The sequence below is a fragment of the Phascolarctos cinereus genome, unplaced genomic scaffold (genome assembly GCF_003287225.1).
Source record: "Phascolarctos cinereus isolate Bilbo 61053 unplaced genomic scaffold, phaCin_HiC Scaffold_8;HRSCAF=390, whole genome shotgun sequence".
Taxonomy (NCBI): domain Eukaryota; kingdom Metazoa; phylum Chordata; class Mammalia; order Diprotodontia; family Phascolarctidae; genus Phascolarctos; species Phascolarctos cinereus.
Window position 1 is genome coordinate 12,148,124 of NW_027556291.1, and position 22,861 is coordinate 12,170,984.

The following is a 22,861-nucleotide window of genomic DNA, read 5'->3' on the forward strand; positions in this document are numbered from 1 at the left end:
ATTCCAGTTCAGAGAAGCTCATGGTCACAGGAAGCACCGAAGCCTGTTGGCCAAGCCGTGTTGTCAGCAGAGGGCTCTCAAAAGAACTGAGCTACTCAGAACTGAACACTAGTAAGCACCTCTTTGGTGTGTGGGGGGGCGGGATTTACTTGCTCAGCTGCCTTAAATATAATGGAAACACAATTTCTAAGGCATTTTTCAACAAATAAAGGAAGGCTAAAAAAACTCACTGATGACATTAATGGCAATCAAGAAACTGCATAAGGACAATTACTCAACAAATACGTACTGAGCACTTGTGCAAAATACTGTTCAGCTTGGAGTCAGGAAGGCCTGAGTTCAAATTTAACCTCAGACATTTACTGCTGCCTGCATCAGTTTCGTCATCTGGAAAATGAAGATAGTAATAGCTAAAATGGAGATAATAATAACTACCTCTCAGGGTTGTCGTGAGGATAAAAATGAGATGTTTGTAAAGCTCTTTGAAAACCTTAAAGTGCAAAATACATGCTAGCTATCATCATCATTATTATCTTTATTTTTATTACTGTTTGTATTTTTATTATAAATAAAAACAGAAGCAACAGGAATCTGAATATTTAAAAGAGATGGAAAAGTCTATTTTCAATAATTTATTTTTGATCCATAAAAGCTAGTAAAGTATAATACTTTCCTTGATCACTCTCCCAACAGCTAAAATTAATTTTAATGCCTAAGCAAGATACTGCATGGTAGTGAAACATGTTAAGTTCACTGACAATGAATATTCTATTCCCAAAATCTCAAAAGAAAAAGAAAGACTATTTGTGCAGTCAACCACCTGAAATGATAGACTAACAGAAGCATAGAGTAAAATCACATGTGGATTGAGTGCATGCATTCCAGCTTGTGCCCCACCCTAAGCTACACGTTTAATGGAAATATGTTATTAATGGAGAGTGTCTACCTCAAAACATAATGGAAGGAACTGAGAAGCTAGGTAGCAAAAGTCAAATCCCTAACACTGAATAAAGAAATAAATATTCCCAATTTCTTACATTAAACATTATTCTGATTTCAGGTACCTTCACCTTTTATAATGTTTCAAAATCCTTATGAATTGAAGACTATCAAATGTGAATTGCTCCTAATTTCACTCACACCTGATGACTTCCAATTGGGTCATCTTCAAGAGGCTGTTTCCCCCTTGATCGAGGGCCCTCTCTTATTGTGTGGTTCATTTCGGTTTTGCAGGACAACAACATCTCCTAAGATGGCTTTCTCTGGGGAGGCTCCTCTTTAGCACTCCTGTGAACACCGAGAAAAAGCTACCTTCTGGGAATTTCAAGTCTTCTGTCTTTTGGGATCTTGGCACTCACGGGGAAGATGCAACCATTGTAAGCTCCACACTATTCTTTATTTTTGAGGTTTTTTTTTTTTTTTGGCTAGGCAATGGGGTTAAGTGACTTGCCCAGAGTGACACAGCTAGCATATGTCAAGCATCTGAGGCCAGATTTGAACTCAGGTCCTCCTAACTGCAGGCCCGGTGCTCTATCCATGTGCCTCCTAGCTGCCCTCATACTATTCTTTTACTTGTAATTAACTTATTGATAAACAAATGTTTATTAAGCATCAACTCTGGGCCAGGCACTAGAGTTATGAGTAAAAAGAATAAAATGATCACTATTCTAAGGAGCCTTATTTCAAAAGGCTAAGAGACTTTGTAATCAATTTCCTCAGCCTAAGAGAAGAGAGAGCCTCCACCAAGACCTAATTCGGGAAATATCGTCTTGCCAAGTCAAGGTGTCTTTTACAAACATCTCGATGCTTGTAGGGGGCCTGCCAGCTTGGGGCTCTCTGGACCTTGATTAACAGCTATTTAGAGGACATCAGTGCTTCTTGTCCATTTTGTAGAACCTACCCACGCTGGGTGCTAAGTCAGATCACTAGCTTGGTCACTTCAAGGTGGCTCTAGCATTTAGAAACTGACTATTTCCTGTAAAAGGAAGGCAAGAAGGAAGAAAGTGGGTGTCAGTGAGAAGGCAGCTGAGAGTAAAGGAAAGAACTAAATTAGAAAAAACTCTTAAAGCTGACTTTCTCTTCTCCTTCAGGCTTTTTCTGTTTAACTTTCTTTGATTCAGTGACTATCTTTGGAAACGCTAATTAAGTAAAGACCACTGAAGGCTTTCCCTCTAAAGCACATAATGGAGGGGGAGTTGGGGGGGGAGGGGCGGGGAGGGAACACACAGTGAAAAACTCTGGGCCTAAGAATATTCTGTGAGGAGGGAGGGTGTCTAACAATAGTGGTCCATATTTCAGAGAGAGGTTCTATAACTTCTATAAAGAGAAAGTGGTTAGGGAAGAAATGGTATTATGTCCTAGAGCTCTTCATTACCTTTCCAGTATTCCACCCATTTGATGTTACAGCCTTTTAAATTAGCACTTCATCAGAGTTCTGAAATGTGAATCTCAGAACATCAGAGTTCTTTACAATTTTCCTAATTGGGCTCTCTACTTTTAATTTGCTCCCTTTAGTCTATCCTAAGTGATTTTCCTAAAGCAGGGGTTATGACCACACCACTCATCTATTCGACAAACTTCAGTGGCTCCCCATCACTTCCCTTGATTTCAGAAAATGTGCACTTTCCTAGGTCACCATCTATCTCTCAAATCATCTGTTTGCTCTGTCTTACCTGCTCCTCTTCAGCCCAAACTCTTAAGATGGGAAGGCATCCCCAAGTTTGTGTCCTTGATCCTTGAGTCCTCTTCCCCTGTGCAATTTCCATTCGCTCCCATATCTTCAACTATCATAATCAAGCTTCTGTCTCCTTACTCTTGGGGAGTGGCACCACTGTTCACTCAGGCTCTGATGTTCAAACCACAGAGCTTATTTTCAATCTCTGGGGTCTCTCATTCATCATATTTAAACAGTTACACATCCACGTTATTTTCAACCGACAGCATCTTTCACATGTTTTCCTTCCTCTTTATTCCCAACGCTGCCATCATAGAACAGGCCCTCGCTCCCACTCACCTGGACTCCTGCAACAATCTCTTCATAGGACTTTTCTTCCCCAAGATAATATCTTAGACCCCAGCTGCCCATATCCTATTATTGCTGCCAATTACTCCCATTGCCAAGTATAATACACCTTTCCTCCCATTCCCCCTAAACTGTGAAAGGATCTTTGGGGACTCAATGTCATTTCCATGGTTCAATTCAACATCAGATTCTCATTTTATGCCACGCAAGAAACATTCATAAATCATGAACTTTCAATATATTCGATGAAAGAAGATTGTAGATATTAATTTTTTAGTTAAGTTTCATTAAAATATTATGCTGTGTAAGAATCTGGACCATTAAAGAAACAATTCATCCATTTTATATCGGATTTCAAAAAATCATCTCCAGTGTATAGCTAAAGTTGAAGCTAATTCATTTAGGGACTCATTATATATTCACCCAGCAAACAATTTTATCCATGTCATATTCATAAGACTCCCTGTCACCGCCTGTTATAGCAATAGAACACAAAATCAATGCAATCAATAGGCTCCATCCATTAGAAGAGTTTTGGTGGCTACAGAACACATGGGCCACATCTTACTCACCAGGAACAAAGTGCGGAAGCTGCTGAGGTCACCGAAGAACTCGTCGATTGCCACCGTTTTGGTGTCAAAAATGAAGTACTCGCCAAGATTGTCATAGAGTTTTACCATGTTGTTGTGCATGGTCAACAACTTTTCATACTGGTCTCTGGCACTCTTCGCAAAGCTGTAGGTTTGTGTTAAGGAAGAAAACCCAATGCCACATCCCAAGGCATTTCTTACAATGTAAGATGGATGCTGTCATTTCTATAGTGTAGGAATATCAGGGAATTTTATTTGGGAAACGTCTAATCAATCTGGATTCAACAGTACTGTACAGGCAGGAAGTATTTAAAGCAATAGCATTTACATGAAAGCAAACCCCTTCCCACCACCACCACTAAAAAGTCACAAAGGTACTTAGAAAGAAAGCACGAGAAATAAGACACTGTATACAACCAGAGGAAGAGAGGGGGAAGGGACTTTAGGAGGACTATCATCTCACTCATCCTCTAGGATATACTCTTGTTAATGCAGACTAGAATTATTGTACCTTTTTTTTGGGGGGGGGGGTGGAGGGAGGCAAAGGGCTACAACATCCCGCTACTGATTCATTGAGCCTGCCATCAACTAAAACTCCCAAGGTAGTTTATTTATTTTTTATATAACCTTCTACCAAGCTTCATTTCCTCCATCATGCATTTGGGAAGCTGATTTTTTGAGCCTAAGTGCAGGACTTGACTTTTATGATCTTTGATTTTAACCTTATGAGGTGCAACCGAAACCTTTTTAGATCCTGTTCAAACCTTTTTTAGGTTCCGATTCTGTCATCCACTGCATAAGTTTTATCATTTGTAGTGAGAAAATTCTGTACATTTTGCCATTCAGTATACCACTGGTCTGAAACAACAGACAAGGATCACCTCATCATGCCCCTGCCTTCCTACCATCATCATGGCTTCAGATATAGCTGTGCACAGGGTAAAATAAATTTACTTTGGATAAACCAACAGTTACCAAAAAAAAAAATCTCCCAGGAAGGAATGTTTCCTTGTCACTTGAGGACCAACCTATCTGGAGGTTCAGAGAGGATCATCACCTGAGCAGCCACCACATTCTTTGAGGTCCCTGTCTGAAAGAGAGCACATCTGACAAGTAGGTTGGATTTTGGGGGATTTGAAGCATGCTCATGTTTCAAAGATATTTTCATCACATTGGAGAGTTGGCAAAACTACAAAAAAATTACTCATTTCTCAGCATAGACCAAAAAAAAAATACCCCAAGCCCAACAACCAAACCACTTCTTTTTTTCCTAGTCTCTTTTAATGAAATAAAACAGAAAAATGAGAAATCAGTCACACCAGGGACTTACCAGGCAAAAACACTTTTCCAAGGTCATTTACTTGTAATCTGTTTACAATGCAAGGTATTAAACTGTTTGCATATTTCTAAAAGCTCAACATCTGTACTCCACAGTGAAAAAGCCAAAGATAATAAAAAAGGCCAAGACTTCAAGGTCTCCATTTAACATAACCCAATTTTTCACCTGCTAATACTGTCCTTGAAGCTGTGTACAATTCATGAGAACAGAAAGTGTTCATTGAAATCCTAACGGACTCTGAGTACGTGCACCAACAGCAAGGGCAAACCTGGAAAATTCTGGACATGGTTTAGCTTAGAATGAGAAAACTGAGAACACTCTCATCTCCCAGACCTTCTTTTATCTTCCATGTGACTATTTTGTGGATAAAAGATGCCACTGGTGGAGAGTGACACTAGGTCCCATTTACTAGAGGGTTTGAGGTGAAAAGCATGTGGGTAACATCACCATCCTCATGTGTTAATTTATTCTTCCAGGCATTCACTAAGTGTCAACTACTTGAAGGCTACTAAGCTCCATGCTGTGGGAGAAATGATGAAATGGTCACTGACCTATAAAAAGTGGACAATCTAGTAGGGCCAAGTGGGAAGAATTTACTTAAAATTAATTAAAGAATTTTTCCTCGTTCTATTAAAAATAAATCCATAACTTTACTTGACTTGTCTAATTTGAAATTTACTTAAAAAACCCTATAAAATTAATAACAAAATCTTTTTTTTTTTACCACAGATACTTAATGGAAAACAAAATATATCATTTCAAAACTGTGACTTAAGCAAAACCCTTTAGAAAGAAGATACTCCTGATCAGGTGCTAGTCCGAGAAGACCATTTAAAATTTCCCACAAAGTGGACAACCTCCAACTTCAGAAGGGCTCTGTTGACACAGAATTTGTTCCCTGAGAAGTAAAAATCAAGGGCTGTGGGGAAAGGAGTTGATGTATCATCTTCTGGCAGAAGGGAGTCCAATTAGACCTTGTACTTTCTCACCTTTTCAGGCAATACATTACTGACCCAAATTTTAATCCCCAAATCCATGAATTATAAAATGTCAGTTCTGTTGGATTGTTGAGGAACACGGAAAAATCAACTTGAGACCCACTTAACCTTCACAAGAGCTGGAGTTAGAAACGTGGCATAATTATCTATTGAAATGAAAGGAAGTCAGAAATATATACTGTCTGAAAACTAGAGATAGCATTAACTTGTTTCCATATAACCTTTGAGAAAAAAGCTCCAAAAGGAAGAACTCCCATCAACCCCATTCTTCCATTTATTACAAAGTTAATTTATTCAAGATTTACTAATATTTGAAATCAATCTATTTAACAAGGGATATTAGAAAATGATTAAAAAGCGGGAACAACTACTGATGAAAGTTCTGTCAAGAACATGGGATGTTTGAGCTAAAGGTAATACCAGGACAACAACATCAAGTAGTTCTAGCAGCTTTCATTTGAGCTCCACGTAAGTGGAGAATTTCCAATCCAAGTGGATCTTTTCTGGAGGAGCTAAGGTATGGACCTTGGATCCCATCCTGCACGTGCCAGCTCTCCTTAGCTCTAGTTTTAATGCGCTCTCCTACGCGAAACGGAGATCAGCAACTGTGGAAAAAAAGACAGAGAGGAGGGGAAAAGACACTAGGAGAGGAGAAAAAGCCAGAATCCAGAGTAAATGCCTGGAGGCTCTACAGGACAAGGGAAAAATCACCCTGGTCCGATGAGAACAGTGGCTCATAGGAGAGGAGAGTGGGAATGGGAAAAGGGCCCTAGTAAACTGGAGTTGGGGTCCCTCTGTGACTGTAACAACACATCCTAACCTCTCTGTCCTTTTCTGTACTTGTTAGTTGGTAAGTTAGTTGATAAGATAGTTGGTACTCTCTTATCACAGCCTCCCATTGTTTCTATAAACAAAACATTTTGTAAACCTTTAAAAAGTATCCCCAGGCCGTGGTATCTGGGATCTAATACTATTAACAATCTGGAGGGTGACTGGAAAACCTTGCTAAGTGGAATAAGCTCAGAATGATCAGCTCAGCAATGGAATGGGGTTTTTGTTTTTTGGACTTAGGGATTTGTTAACTGGCTATGTGACCATTGGCTCGTCACTCAATCTCTAAGTACCTCTGTTTTCTCATTCATAAAATAATGGGACTGGGCTAGATCATATCTAAGGTACCTTTTTCTGGCTATTTCACTGACACTTCAAACTCAGCATGTCTAGAACTGAATTCATTATCTTCTTCCTGCTAAACCTGCCCCTTTTCCCTATTCCTGTCAAAGGTACCATCCTCCTCCTGGCCACCAGGTCATCTTCACCTCTTCTTGTCTCTCTTATCCTCCACAAGCCATCAGATGTCAACAGGTGCTGATTTTTAACTCTGAAACGCCTCATGCATCTTCTCTCCTCCCTACTCACCCTGCTGGAGGCTCCCTAGTTTGAGCCCACATCATCTTGAATCTGTTAACAGCCTCTTTTTTCCTAGTTTCCCTGCATCTAGCTTCTCCCCTCTCTAATCCATCCTTTACACAACTACTAAAGGAGTTTTTCTGAGAGTAGAAATTCAGAAAGGCACACAGACAAGCTGGGCAGTACTAGAACTACAGTATTAAAGCTAATTGCTAATTTAAAAAAAAAAAACTATATGTAGATCCACTGTGCCACAGACAAATATCTTTATATATTCTTCTTTGTATGAGGAAATGTTCACGTTGGATTTATCAGCTTCATAACAATAAAAAGAACATCATAAAAATCAATTAAGCAGCGGTCCTGAGGCTGAGGTCTGCCCTAATCATCAGCCTACACCAACCTCTTTTGTGCTTCCCAACGCTTCAGCCTGGCACTGAAGGCTCTCTATGATCAGGCTTTTACAGCATTTCCTTCCCAGATCCCCATTCTATGTCATGCTTCAGCCAAACTGGACTGCCAGTGGTTCCCTGATCACATCCTGCCCCATCCCACCTTTGCTGGTGACACACTCCTTCCTCATCTATCATTAGCCACCTATTATTGAAGGAGGAAGATGTGGATTTCCAAGTCCAGTTCTGCTGCCACCCCTTCCAGGAAGCCTTCGCTGGAGCCCCCAGCTGAAAGGGATCATCACTCCCTCCACATACATGAGGGAGCACTTGGGCTGGATCCTTATATTATGTGTGTAATCCTGCCAATGGACGCTCCCCTCCTTCAGGGCTGGGGCCCAAGGCCTTTGGGTTTCACTATACTTTCCCCTACCCCTATTTCTGTTCCTTGGATATAGTAGGGACTAAATAAATGTTTGATGAAGAGAATTGAATTCTCTGGCAGGCCTGTAAATTTGCAGCCAATTTTCTATATTCTTTTCCACTACTCCTCATCTATTTTTAAAGTTCCCTCCCCAAACTGTGGATGAAATGAGTTAATATATGTAAAGGGCTCTGCACTTCTTAAAGTGTTATAGAAATGTCAAATATCATAATTCTGCAGAGAGGAGAAATTATAATTTTTATTCCCTTCCTCAGCTCAATACAACCTAATTCAGCAATCATTTATTAAATGCCTATTATGTCTGAGGTCCTGCTCTGGTCTGCTGGGGAGAGACAAGGAGGAGACAGAGCCCCTGCTCACATTTGGTTTAACATATGCCTTAATTGCGCAACTGAGTTCTTTAACCTTGAAAGACAGTGAGAGAGTTTATGTGAAAGATGATATACAAAAATCACACTACTATCCTTTATTTTTTTAGGAAAAAGTTTTCCTTAAAACAAACACAAGCTCCAAAGCTTCAATAGTGTTTAGATTGACAGTGCAATTCTATCTTCAATGTGTTTGCCATCCTGAGCAAACACAGTGTGATCAAACAAATTAAGTCATATCAGAAACCATGTGCTTCCTTCTGTTTCCAAAAGAAGAATCTTCTGTTTGCAACACAATCTTGACTTTCCTGTCATCTAAGTATGTACATATATAAAAATATTTATACATTCTTTAACCTGTGAGTTGGAGGCTATGTTTGTACTCCTGTTCAGTGTCTGTGAGTGTGTATATGTGTGTGTGTTTGTGCACACACGCATCCACTGTCGCACACGTCCACTGTGGCCATTGCATCCCAACCTAGAATGCCTCCCAGCTGGAAGGACCATGTTGTACCCAAACAAGAACCCTCTCCAAATGAGGCCATGCAGCTTCTGCTTGAAGGGGAGCCCACCACGTGCTGGGGCAGCTTATTCCACTTCAGTTAGGAAAGTTTTACAGTCACCAAGTTAAAATTTGCCTTTTTGCACCTTCTACCCATTACTTCTACCTGTCCTCATTGGGACCCAGCAGTGAAAGGCCTTTAATTTCTTAAACGGTCTTCAAGTCCCTCCTAAGTCTTCTCTTCATCGTCATCTGGAGAGATGTCAAGGCCCTCTGCCCATGCTAGCTGTCCCTCACTGAACCCTCTTCAGGTTAGCAATGCACATCCTAAGATGTGGCTCCTAGGACAGAACAGAAGCCTTCAGGCATGGTCTTGGCACTGCAGAGTACAGTGGAGCTAACACTTCCCCGAGTTTGGGCAATATGTCTTGCTGAATGCCATCTAAATGGGAACTGGTTTTCTTGGCCATCACATAACAGTTAAATCATATTGAGTTAGAGATCTACTAAAATCCCTAGATCTTTTTCAGATAATCTGCAGCACAGTAATGCTCACTCTATCTTGTCATTAGGAAGTTGATGTTTCCAACCCAAGCATAAGACTTTTTGATGAGTTGTAAAAATGAAATTTCTTCTCACTAGATTTGGTCTGTCAAGATATCCGGTGATACTGAATTTGCCATGCAGTGTGTTAGCTCTCTCCCAGCTTTGTGCCATCTGACAATTTTAGGAGCACGCCATATATGCCTTCATTCAAGTCAGTGATGTCCATGGTATAGAGCCCAGGGTCAAACACAGATTATCACTGGAGTACGCCACAGGAGACCTCCTGCTGAGGCGCTAGAAAACCACTGTGGATGACTCTTTGGGCCCAGCCACTTAACCAGTTTGGAATCCACCCAATTATACTATCACTTGTCTCATACACCTCCACCCTTTCCAGAAGCATCCTACTGGAGACACTGTTGAGTGCTTTCATCAAATCAGAGTAAATTATATCTACATCATTCCCTGATCTACCAGTCTAAGAACCCTGTGTGACATGGTGAGTTCATGAGAAAGAAGCCCTTGTGTTTCTTGGTTATCAAGGCTTCTTCTTCCAGATATTCACTTACTATTAAGTTTAACTCACTGGTCTAGGCTTTGCAGACTCCATTCGCTTCCCTCTTATGAAAACTGGTCCAACATTTGCTCTCTTCTAATCTTGATACATCTTTTACTCTTCACAATCTTTCAGTGACAGTGACAATCATGTCAGTCCATTCTTTCAGAACCCGAGCACGTAATTCATCTGGTCCTGGTGACAATTTCTCTCCTTGGTCAATGGCACTACATACGAGCATTACTCAGGAGCAGAAACACACAGATATAACTAACACGATGGGGGAATAGTCTGGTACCGTTAAGTCTTTCTCAAGGTTCCTGAGTGGTTTGTTGAGTTGCTTAGTGAAATTAGAAAAAAAGTCATGGAGCTCATTAACTGTAGCTAAGCAACTCCTTTCTTGAAATAAGTATAAGTAGAGCACCTGGTTGGGTTCTCTTCCTCCAAGGCATTCTGGAGTACACATTTCAACTCGAAGTAATGAAAGGGGCAACAAGAAGAACCTATGTAAATGCATATGGATACTTCAACAGATACAGTTACATCTAGAAATAAAAGATGTAAAGGTCTGGTGACATGTTCTTTAAAAATAACACACAAAATGCTGTTAGTATGTTGTATCATAGATCAACATTAGACTTACTCTATTTGAAATAAGACTGCAATTTAAAAAAAAATGAGCCTCTTTTTATCAAAAAATTAGTTTCCCCTAATTTATATGCAGGGGTGCATGTAAAAGTTCCTTTATCCGTGAATGCCTAGACACTATTCAGTCAGAAAAGAACATGCCAAAATATTGGGTTGTTTGTTACCTTGCCTTTAAAAACAATTGAAAAACAAACACACATTAACTAAACAGCAGATGGCAAAGAAAATTATTTAGATTACAGTGGTGGGTGAAACGTTCTCAATGAGTTCTTTAAAGACGGAAACCTAGGCATAAGAAACACCAGATTGAGAAAGCAAATGGAATGTCTAATCTGATCCTTTCATCACTATGGATATGATCCATTGTAGGCTTCCATAAATACATGATCATTCTTATGGTAGAACCTGTAATCTATTTTGCATATGTGTCTACATTTGTGTGCAGGAGGCAGAGAAGTATGCCTTTCTATCATAATAATGTTAAATTTTTGATAGTTTAACCTAGGATAAAGACTTTTAGTGATGTACTAACATTTTTCCAATATTCATTAGTGGATAACAAACTAACAAACAGAAGGTACTAATGGGGAAAGAGTTCCAAAATATGGTTGCATGATCATTTATTAAACGAAAGAAATCTCCATTTTCTGTGAACTCTCATCACTGGACACGCACAATAATGCCTTTTAATTTTATCCAAATTGCAAATTCTTCCTACTCCCAATTAGAAAAAAAACAACTAGAAAAACAGGGACCAGTTCCAGATGAGAACATTTGGAATAGAATCATTAAAATGTCTGCACATTTATTATTGATTGAAGCCCTAGAGTTAATAAAACAAAAATAACATTTTGACTAAATCAGATTTTAACCAATATTCATAAACTAAAGATGAGTAATGACAGATGTTAGATCTACAGACAAAATATGGAACTGCAATACTTAGGGGATTAATAACAATTCATCTGGTAAAAAAAAATGAAAATAAGAAGAAACCAAACTTCAACATACTCTTCACTTGAACCTTTCAGTAATCTTAAAATATTATAAACAGAAATCTGAACTTAATGGCAAGAGGACAGTGAAGAGATTCACTCTGGAGGTAGAGTGTCTCTTTTCAGAAATCTCTCCTAGGTTTTAAACCATAATTTTTAAGACAACTCCAAATAACCAAAACTGTACAAGCTCCCCTGTTACATTCTTCCGTGAAAAAATGGGTATGTCCCCAACACCACTAATCCAAACAGCATCATCAAGACATCATAGCTACATCCCACTCACCTGAGACCAGATAAGGTCAGCCTTGGCTGATCAGCCACAACTCAGCCCCACTCAGCAGTATTGCTAAGGAACAGACATTCCCTTGAAACACTGTTTCAGCCAGTATGATATTTTTTGTCACACCAGTGGACCATATTAGGTGCAGTATGCCTGCAAAGAGTACCAAGCATCATCTCCTTCACTTGGGAAATTCAGAGGCAGACACAAGTCACACAACTCCAGAAACATTTATTAAGTGCTTACCATGCACCAAGCCTATGGGATACAAAGAAAGGCAAAAATCCCCAAACAAAACAACCTCGTTCCAGGTCTCAAGGGAATGAATGATCAGTTTGACTGCTGATTCCAGGATGAATTGGAGCAGGGTGAGATTTGAAACAGACAGACCTACCACTGCACTACTGCAATAGTGCTGGCATGAGGTCATGAGGGCCTGCACCAGGGTGGCAGCAGTGTCAGAGGAGAGAAGGAGAGATGTCACAGATGTCAAAATCAACAGCCCTTGTCCACGGATTGGATATGGGGAGTGAGAGATAGTGAAGAGTCGAGGATGACACCTAGGCTGTGAGCCAGCGTAACCGGGAAAATGGTGGTGCTCTCAACAGTAACAGAAAAGTCAGGAACTGGGGAGAAGGAAGCTAATGAGCTCAGTTTTGAACATGCTGACTCTGAGATGGCCCACAGGCAGTTGGAGATGGGAGACTGGAGGTCAGGACTAGATAAGTGGGTCAGAGAATCATTAGCATAGAGCTCATCAAGCGAAAAAGCAGAGCAGGAGAAGAAAAGGCCCAGGGCAGAGCCTTAGAGGACAGAGTTCGCAGCTCACTCAGGGCTCATACAAGTGGAGAGGGAGAACTTTCTGGTTCAGCTTTTCAAGTTTCTAAACAAACTCCTTCCTTTCCTGTTCCCATCAACCTGCTCATCTGGCTCATTACCACAGAGCTGGCTGACTCACCACACTAAGAAAACATAAAGGAAAAATGACAGCCAGGTGTGGAGCAACTCAAATGGCAATATACCAGTTGGGAGTGCCTGCTGCGCATGCCGAGGAATAGATGCACGCTTAGAAAACACGAGGCTGTTAATCAATCATAGTCAGCCCTTGAGTGGAGCTCAGCAAAAGTGCACACCATCCCTTACTTTTTTTCAGCTGATGTCCCTCCGGAGAGGGTCTATCTTGGACAGCAGGGCCTGTCCCTCTGACAGCAGGGGAGGTACTGTTCTGGGCCAGCTGCAGACAGGCTTGTTGTGGCCATTGACCATTGGCCTAGCAGTCAGCCATTTTGCTGCCCTAGGAATCAGTCTGTTTTTGCATTAACGGGAAAGCAGGTCCCAAGTCCCAGACAGGTGGGTAGGTGGTTATTTCTGGCTACAATTCTGCTAAGTTTCTAAATTTGTCATGCATTAATGAGGAGCTAGTTTCCTACACTATTTTGGTGTTAATAATATATGGCTGCCTCATTCCATGCACACATCCCCAAACAGTGATAGAAACATTACTGACGGGAATCAGTGTTTATGGGGTGTTCCATATGCTACCCACTGGGAATCTTCTGCAATGTTATTTTATTGGGGAAAGCATAAGGAAAAGGTTGGTATCCACAATGGCAGGCCTCTCATTTCTCTACAGATGGCAGCTCTTTTGGCTTTAAATTTGACAATATCTGGAGAATAAAAGTAGTAGTTACTTGGGCTGAATCAAGTAACAGTTAAGGGGGGGAGAGGAACTTCACCAAATCCTTCTACCAGCACCCAAAATATACAGATTAAACCTCTAAAAGTACTGAAAAAGATTACCAAAAAAGAGGTTGAGTAACAAAAGGTAAAATTCATTAGTTACTAGTAATCGATTACATATCATAGTGTGCCCAAGGCTTGTTTCATAACCTGTAAACATTGCTTTGACTAAAGCATATGGAAGTAAAAACGTCACTTCTAAGTCAGGTGTCAGTAAGCCGGGCAATAACAAATGAAGTAAGTTACCGCCAAAGCCCCAGACGCCTAAGGTGGCATCAGGAAAACAAGCTCAGCAGTACACATCCCACCTTAGCTTGACTCACCCAGACCATGGCTCCACTAGGCACAAATTCCAGGAGCAGTGGCATAAAGTAGGAGTGCTGGATTCAGAGTCAGAGGACCCAAGAGGGAATTGTGCCTTTGTACCTACTACCTGTGTGACCGGGGACAAATCGCTTCCCATCCCTGCATAATCAGGGAATTGGACTAGAAGACCCATGAGGTCCCTATGCCTTGTAGCCCTGCAGAAGATCTTGGTCATACGTGGTGATGTTCTGAGAAAAGACAGAAACATTACCAGACACTTATGAAACAGTAGCAAACACTCCCATTTCCACTATTCTTTGTAAAAGGAGGAGGCTGGCTTTAGGGATGTTGAAGGTCCCTTCCATTTTGAATCTATGGCTCCATAAACAGCTGCCACTACTACAAATCCTAATGGGAAAAGTGTAAGCATATACAACCTGATAGAGCTATCACGAGATGTTGGTCACTCATCCATGCTTTGTGCTGCCTGCGTTACTTCAAACTCCAATTTCCCTCTAAACACTGCCTGTCCTTCCATCTCTCCCTTTGCCTCCACCTTCTGAACCAATTCTTGGCCATCATAATGACCTCGAATCACGCCATGATGTTCTCTGGCCTTTCTTCTTTTGAAATGGGATTTTATTTTTTCCCAATTGCATGTTCTTTACAGTCTTAACATCACAGTTAAAAATTCCCCAACCTTGGGTTACCTCCTTGGTCCTGTACCATCCAACTTTTCTTTTTCCATTTCCAAGCTTCTATGGTTAAAGAAAGTCACCTACTGACTCTTCTTTGCTAAATGCACACACACCTAGGTCTCTCCAATCCATAACAACTATCACTTGATCTTGGTATCCTTTCAATCTATCATCTAATGGCTCTCTTTTCTTTTACTGCCAAAGCTCCTAAGAAGGACAATCTCTACAAGGTAAGTAGAGTTAGTTAGGAAGAGAGCACTCAGCTGTGTTTGATGAGTTCATGTCACCAAATGAACTGCATTCCAAGTTACTGAGAGTGCTGGCAAATATAATTACGGAGGAACTTTAAGTGATTTTCAAAAGACTGAAGGAGAAAAGGAAAAGTGGTATAGGGCAGGAGGTGAGCAAATGCTATCCTGATTTTCAAAAAAAAAAAGAAAAGAGAGTAGAATCTACAAACAATTGACTGGTAGGCTTGAGTTTACTTTCTGGTTAAATTTTAGAATGCATTATTTAAGGGATGATTAAGAAGTATTTACAACAGGAAGGAATCTAGAATAGTTTATGCAAGAATAACCTCATTTCCTTTTTTAAAGTCCTTACTAGACTAGGGTTATATGGAGTGTTCAGGAAGACTAGCACTTCCAGTGTGAGGGCTTGCCAAGCCCTTTTCAGGGCTGCTCATCTACCTTTGGTGTCTACCTGCTACCCAACTCTCACCTGTGGCTCCAAGAAGCTGTAGCATGTATAGTGGCCACACCCTGGCAAAATCATATCCACAGACTGGCTAAACCAGGTTGAGAGTACCCGACAGACCCCAAATTCATTGGGGAGTTAGGGGGATGGTTACCCCAGGCATGAAGACTTCTCCCAGTGGGACAGGTAAATGAGGACAATTTGTTGCAACAGCCACAAAGGCAGCTGAAGCAGGTGCTGTGGAATGCTTAGAGCATGGCCAGACATCACAGATGCCAAGGGCATCCACTGCATCCCAGGCCACTGCCAATTATCTTCACTTTTGCTCTGCCACTGGACTTCAATGACTCAGGAAGAGAGAGTGAGGCTGATGACTTTGTGCAGCTCTGCCTCCCTTAAATCCAATTCATGCACAAGTCAAGACATCCCCTGGTGATGTCACTGGTCCTCTTGGAAAATGGAGAAACAATAACTAGACTAAAGGTTTCAAGGAAATGTTATATCAACAGTTTACTTAGATTTTGGAAAGACAGAAAATAAAATGGACAATTTAAACTACACTAACATTAAAGTTTTCTTTTAGCAAATAAAACCAATGCAGCTAAAAATCAGAAAGGAAACAGTTAAATGGGAAAAAAACCTTTGCAGCAAGTTTCTTTGACAAATGTCTCATTTCCAAGACATGTAAGAAATTGATTAAAAGTTAGGAAAATAAGAGCCATTCTCTTTTCAATAAATGGACAAAGGATTTGAAGTCAGTTTTCAAATGAAATCCAAGCTATCCATAGCCATATGAAAAAATGCTTCAAATCGCTACAAATTAAAGAAATGCAGATTAAGGCAACTCTGAGGTACCACTGTACATTCATCATGTTTGCAAAACGAACAAAAAAGGAGAATGATAAATGTTGGAAGAGCTACGGGGAATAGGAACATTAATGCACTATTAGTGAATCTGTAAACTGGGCCAGCCATTCTGGAATGTCATTTGAAATTATGCACTCAAAGTTACCAGACTGCATATTATTTAAGCCAGTAATACCACTAGTAGGCCTAAAACCCAAAAAGAGCAAAGAAAGAAGAAAAGGAACCACATGTGCAAAAATATTTATAACAGTTCTTTTTGTAGTAGCAAAGAAATGGAAAGTAAAAGGTGCCCATCAACTGAACAAATTATGGTACATGAATGTGACCATATATTATTGTACTTTAAGAAATAATCAAAGGAACAATTTCTGAGAAACCTGTGAAGACTTGTATGAACCAATACAGAGTGATGTCAGGAGAGCCAGCAGAACAATTTATACAATACGAACAGCAACGTAAAACCAAATAATTTGGAAACTTAAGAATTCTGATAAATGAAATGACCAACTATGATTCCAGAAGACTGACTATGAAGCATGCTATCCACTCCCCTGACAGAGAAGTGATGAATATGAGATGCAGAATGAGATATGTACTTTTTGCTTGACTTAGCATATTTATTAGAACAGATTTTTTTTCTTTTTTTCCTACTTGGCAAAGAAGATAGGGAGATAAAATGTTTATAAATGCAATATTTTTTCATTTTAAAGGATTATAATAAAGAGTATCATGCAAAGTCTTAATACTATTCTTATAATAACAGTAATAATAATAATACCTAGCATTTATATAATTCTTTGAAGGTTTCCAAAGTGCTTGACAAATATCTTCTCATTTTATCCTCACAACAACTCTATGAGGTTGGTGCGACTGATATCTTCATTTTACAGATGAGAAAACTAAGGAAGACAGAGGTGAAGTGACTCGCCCTAGGGTCAAACAGCCAGTAAGAGTCCAAGGCTAGACTGGAACCTAGGTCTTGCTCACTCCAGGTCTAGCACTCTCTCCACTGCACCAGCTTTGTGAACAAACCTACAATTGTGTCTGGCACATAGCAGCTGCTTAATAAGTGCTTGTTGACGGACAAACATTTAGTAAGTTCCCACCATGTGCTAGGCACTTTAAACATAAATACAAAAGTGAGATAGTCCATACCCTCAAGAAGCAGGGGATGCATACTAGATAATAGTATATCTTTTTTATTTCTTAATTTGTTTGTATTCTGAAGTAAGCAAATGTCAAATAAAAAGAGCATTTCCATAAACAAAATGGAACAGGAAAAAAGGTTTATATGTGAAACAAGTTTCTATTATGAAGCAAGTCTCAATCATACCCAATTTACTTTTCCTTTTAAGTATAAAATAAATTCAACATGGAACGTTCAAAGCTGTCCTGATTGTGTTTCATTCGGGTCTTTCTTCTATTCACTTCTGTGCATTTTTAACAAATGCTTCAATGAATCTATTTTTTTAAGAGGGGCAACTGTATAGCTAACTTCTTTCGCTCCTACATTTCTGACCTTGAATTGGAAAAAAAAAAAGGAAAACAAAAGCCTATGAATAAACACACATGGTCAAACAAAAGAAATTTCCACACTGTGTCTGAAAATACATATCCTAATCTACACCCTGAGCCCATCAAGTCTCTGTCAGGATGTGGGTAGCATGTTTTATCTTTCATCTTCTGATTAGTCACTGCACTGCTCACAGCCCTTCAGTCTTACGTAGCTGTTCATTTCTGAGATGTTGTTACTGTATGAGTAGTTCTCCTACTCCTGGTTACTTTACTCAGCATCTGTTTATCTGAATATTCCTAGGTTTCTCTGAAACTGCCTGTGGATTTGAACCACATTTCAGCCCACTGTCCAGTTTGGGACACCACATTTTAGTAAGGACATTGTTAAGCTGTAGAGCACCACGAGGAGGGCTGACAAAAATGGTGAAGGACCCTGTGAACATGTCATGGGAGGTAGGGGAACTGGGGGTATTTATCTTGGAGAAGAGAAGACATCAGGGATACAAAAGTTAATTTCAAATATGTAAAAGCTTTAGAGGTGGAGCCAAGATGGGGGAGTAAAGGCAGGGACTCCCCTAAGCTCTCTCAAATTACCCTTGAAATAACTTCACAGAACAAATTAATAAAAGGATTTGTTCTTTCAAAAAATTTTTAATTTGTGCTTTTAAAAATCCTTCTGTGAGATAACGGCCCTGGGCTTTAGGGGAGACAGGGAGAAAGAAGAAAAGACTTGGGAAGATGGAGGAGTGAAAGCAGTGACTTGCTTGAGCTCTCCCCCAAACCCCTCCCAATACTCATAAAATATTGGCTCTAAACAAATTCTGAAGCAGCAGAACCCACAAGTATCTCTGAAAACAGCTGTACAAACCCTCAAAGCTTGGGACAGTACATTCTCCACATTGGAAGCAGATTCATAGCTTAACAAAGACTTTAAAACTCAAGTAATTGGCCGGGATCATGAGCAAGCAGCACAAAAAGAGTCAGACTATATTATCTTACTTTGGGGACAAAGAAGATCAAAATATACAACCAGAAGAAGACAACAAAGTCAAAGCTCCTACATCCAAAGCCTCCAAGAAAAATATGAATCAGTCCCAGGCCTTGGAAGAGCTCAAAAGGGATTTTGAGAAGCAAGTAAGGGAAGCAGAGGAAAAACTGGAAAGAGAAATGAGAGTGATGCAAGAAAATCATGAAAAACAAGTCAACAGCTTGCTAAAGGAGACCCAAAAAAATACTGAAGAAAATAACACCTTAAAAAATAGCCTAACCCAAATGGCAAAAGAGGTCCAAAAAGCCAATGAGGAGAAAAATGCCCTAAAAAGAAAAATTGGCCAAATGGAAAAGGAAGTCCAAAAGCTTACTGAAGAAAATACTTCCTTAAAAATTAGAATAGAGCAATTGGAAGAGAGTGACTTTATGAGAAATCAAGACACTGTAAAACAAATCCAAAAGAATGAAAAATTAGAAAACAATGTGAAATATCTCATTGGAAAAACAACTGACCTGGAAAATAGATCCAGGAGAGAGAATTTAAAAATTATTGGACTATCTGAAAGCCATGATCAAAAAAAGAGCCTAGACATCATCTTTCAAGAAATTATCAAGGAAAACTGCCCTGATATAGTAGAACCAGAGGGCAAAATAGAAATGGAAAGAATTCACAGATCTCCTCCTGAAAGAGGGAAAACTCCTAGGAATATTTAGCCAAATTCCAGAGTTCCCAGGTCAAGGAGAAAATATTACAAGCTGCCAGAAGGAAACAATTCAAGTACTGTGGAAACACAATCAGGATAACACAAGATTTAGCAGCTTCTACATTAAAGGACTGCAGGGCATGGAATATAATATTCTGGAGGGCAAAGGAGATAGGATTACAACCAAGAATCACCTACCTAGCAAAACTGAGTATAATCCTTCAGGGGAAAAAATGGTCATTCAGTGAAATAGAGGACTTTCAAGCATTCCTGATGAAAAGACCAGAGCCGTATCTGACTTTCAAATACAGGGCTCAAGTGGAACATGAAGAGGTAAACAGGAAAGAGAAATCATAAGAGACTTATTAAGATTGAACTGTTTACATTCCTGCATGGAAAGATGATATTTATAACTCATGAGACTTTTGTCAGTATTAGGGTAGTTGGAGGAAAAAAATTATACATATGTGTATATAGATAGATAGAGGGCACAGGGTGAGTTGAAGATTAAGGGGTCATATCTGGAGAATAAAATGAAGGGATGAGAGAGGATGATACTTGGGAAAGAAGAAAGGGAGAGGTAGAATGGGGTAAATTATCTCACAAAAAAAACCCCAGAAAACAAAAGTCTCTTGCAGTGGAAGGGAAACGGGGGAAGGTGAGAGGGAATGAGTGAGTCTTATTCTCATAGGATTAGGCTTAAGGAGGGAATAACACACATTCAATTGGGTATGGAAATCTGTCTTACCCTACAGGAAAATAGGGGGAAAAGGGGACAAGAGAGCAGGGGGATGATAGAGAGGAGGGCAGACTGGGAAAGGGGGTAATCAGAAGCAAATACTTCTGAGGAGGGACAGGGTCAAAAGAAAGAACAGAATAGATGGGAGGGCAGGATAGGAGTAAGGGAAATAGAGTTAGTTTTTCACAACATGTCTACTATGGATATGTTTTGCATAACCACACATGTACAACCTATATTGAGTTGCTTGCCTTTTCAATGAGGGTGGGTGGGGAGGGAGTAAGAGAGAAAATTTGAAACCTAAAGTTTTAAAAACATATGTTTAAAAAAAATGTTTTCACATGCTACTGGGAAATAAGAAATACAGGAAATGGGGTACAGAATTCTATCCTGCCCTACAGGAAAATATAAGGGGAAGGGGATAAGAGAAGGGGGGAGAGAGAGAAGAGAAGACGGAGGAGGGGAAGGGATATCCCGAATGCATGCCATCTTGCAGTGGGGGAGGGGTGAGATGGGGTAAAAATTTGGAACTCAAAAACTTGTGGAAGTGAATGTTGAAAACTAAAAATAAATGTGTATTTAAAAAAAGTCTTTCTGTGAAGTTTGGATTCAGTCAAAGGGCCACACTTGAGGACCTAGAGGGTCATATGTGGCCTGAAGGCCACAGGTTCCCCACCCCTGACCTAGAAGTTTGAGAGGAAAAATCTGTGTCACTGGGGTGAGTGTGGAGCAAAGTCCAACGCAAGCAGTGCTCCAGCAAGGCAGCAGCAGGCTACACCTGGGCAAGCCAGCATAGGCCTTGGGGGTAACTGAATCAGAAGCAGCTACTTCTGAACTCTCAGCCCACAGACCATAATGGGGCTTAGCCATACTAGATCTCAACTTCTATTACAAAGCAGTAATCCTCAAAACAATCTGGTACTGGGGCAGCTAGGTGGTGCAGAGGATGGATCACAGGCCCTGGAGTCAGGAGGACCTGAGTTCAAATCCGGCTTCAGACACATAACATTCACTAGCTGTGTGACTGTGGGCAGATCACCTAACCCCAATTGCTTCACCAAAAATAAAAAAAAAATCTGGTACTGCCTAAGAAATAGAATGGTAGATAAATAGAACAGATTAGGTACACAATACACAGTAGTACAGGACCACAGTAAATCTAGTGTTTGATAAAGCCAAAAATCAAAGCTTTTGGGACAAGAACTCATTATCAGACAAAACTTGCTGGGAAAATTGGAAAGTAATTTGGCAGAAACTAGGTACAGACCAACATCTCACACTATATACCAAGATAAGGTCAAAATGTGTCCATGATTTCAACATAAAAGGTGATGCCATAAGCAAATTAGGGGAGCGTGGAACAATTTACCTCCCACATCTATGGATAAGGGAAGAATTTATCATCAAACAATAAGAGAGCATTACAAAATGTAAAACATACTTTTGATTACATTTAATTAAAAAGTTTTTGCACAAACAAAAGCAGTGCAGCCAAGACTAGAAGGTAAGCAGAAAACACGGAAAAACTTTTGATAGCAAGTTTCTCTGATAAAGGCTTCATTTCTCAATTACATAGAGAACTGAGTCAAATTTATTTAAAAAAAACAAGGTATTCTTCACTTGATAAATGGTCAAAGGATATGAAGAGGCAGTTTTCAAAATAAGCGATCTATGGTCATGTGAAAAAAATGCTCTAAATCACTACTGATTAGAGAAATGCAAATTAAAACAATTCTGAGGTACCATCTAAGACCTATCAGATTGGCTAATATGACAGAAAAAGAAAATAACAAATGTTAGAGAGGGATGTGGGAGAACTGGACACTAATGCACTGTTGGTGGAAGTGTGAACTGATCCAACCACTCTGGAGAGCAATTTGGAACTATACCCAAAGGGCTATAAAACTGCGCATAATACCCTGTGACCCAGCAATACCACTACTAGATCTATATCCCAAAGAGATAAAAAATGAAAGGACCTATATGTATGTAAATACCCATATTTATAGCAGCACTTTTTGTTGTGGCAAAGAATTGGAAATTGAGGGGATGTCCATCAACTGGGGAATGGCTGAACAAGTTGTGGTATATGATTGTGATGTGCTATAAGAAATAATGAGCATGATGCTTTCAGAAAAACCTGGAAAGACTTACACAAACAGATGCAAAGTGAAGTGAGCAGAACCACAAGAACACTGTACACAGTAACAGCCATCTTGTGTGATGATCAACTGTGAATGGCTGCTTTTTTTCAACAATACAAAGAACCAAGACAATTCTGAAGGACTTAGAACTGATGGGAGTCTGGATGCAGACTGAAGCAGACTTTTTTCCTTACCTTCTGTATTTTTTCATGGTTTTTTTTTTTTTGTGTGTGTTTTCTTTCACAACATGATTAATATGGAAATATGTTTTGCCTGACTGCATGTGTATGACCTGTATCAAATTACTTGCCTTCTCAATGACAGGGGAGGGGAGGGACAGTAGGAAAGAATTTGACATTCAAAGTATT

The 22,861-nt window shown here is 39.9% G+C and overlaps 1 protein-coding gene across 3 annotated transcripts in view; it reads right to left on the reverse strand.

Moving 5' to 3' along the window:
* Window positions 1-22,861, reverse strand: part of DIAPH2 (diaphanous related formin 2) — an 817,355-nt gene that overhangs the window by 221,987 nt on the left and 572,507 nt on the right. For all 3 annotated transcript variants that reach the window (XM_078147949.1, XM_078147948.1, XM_078147947.1), the window contains one exon: window positions 3,595-3,758. In XM_078147949.1, coding sequence (XP_078004075.1) covers window positions 3,595-3,758 — 164 coding nt within the window. The remainder of the gene's footprint in view (window positions 1-3,594; window positions 3,759-22,861) is intronic.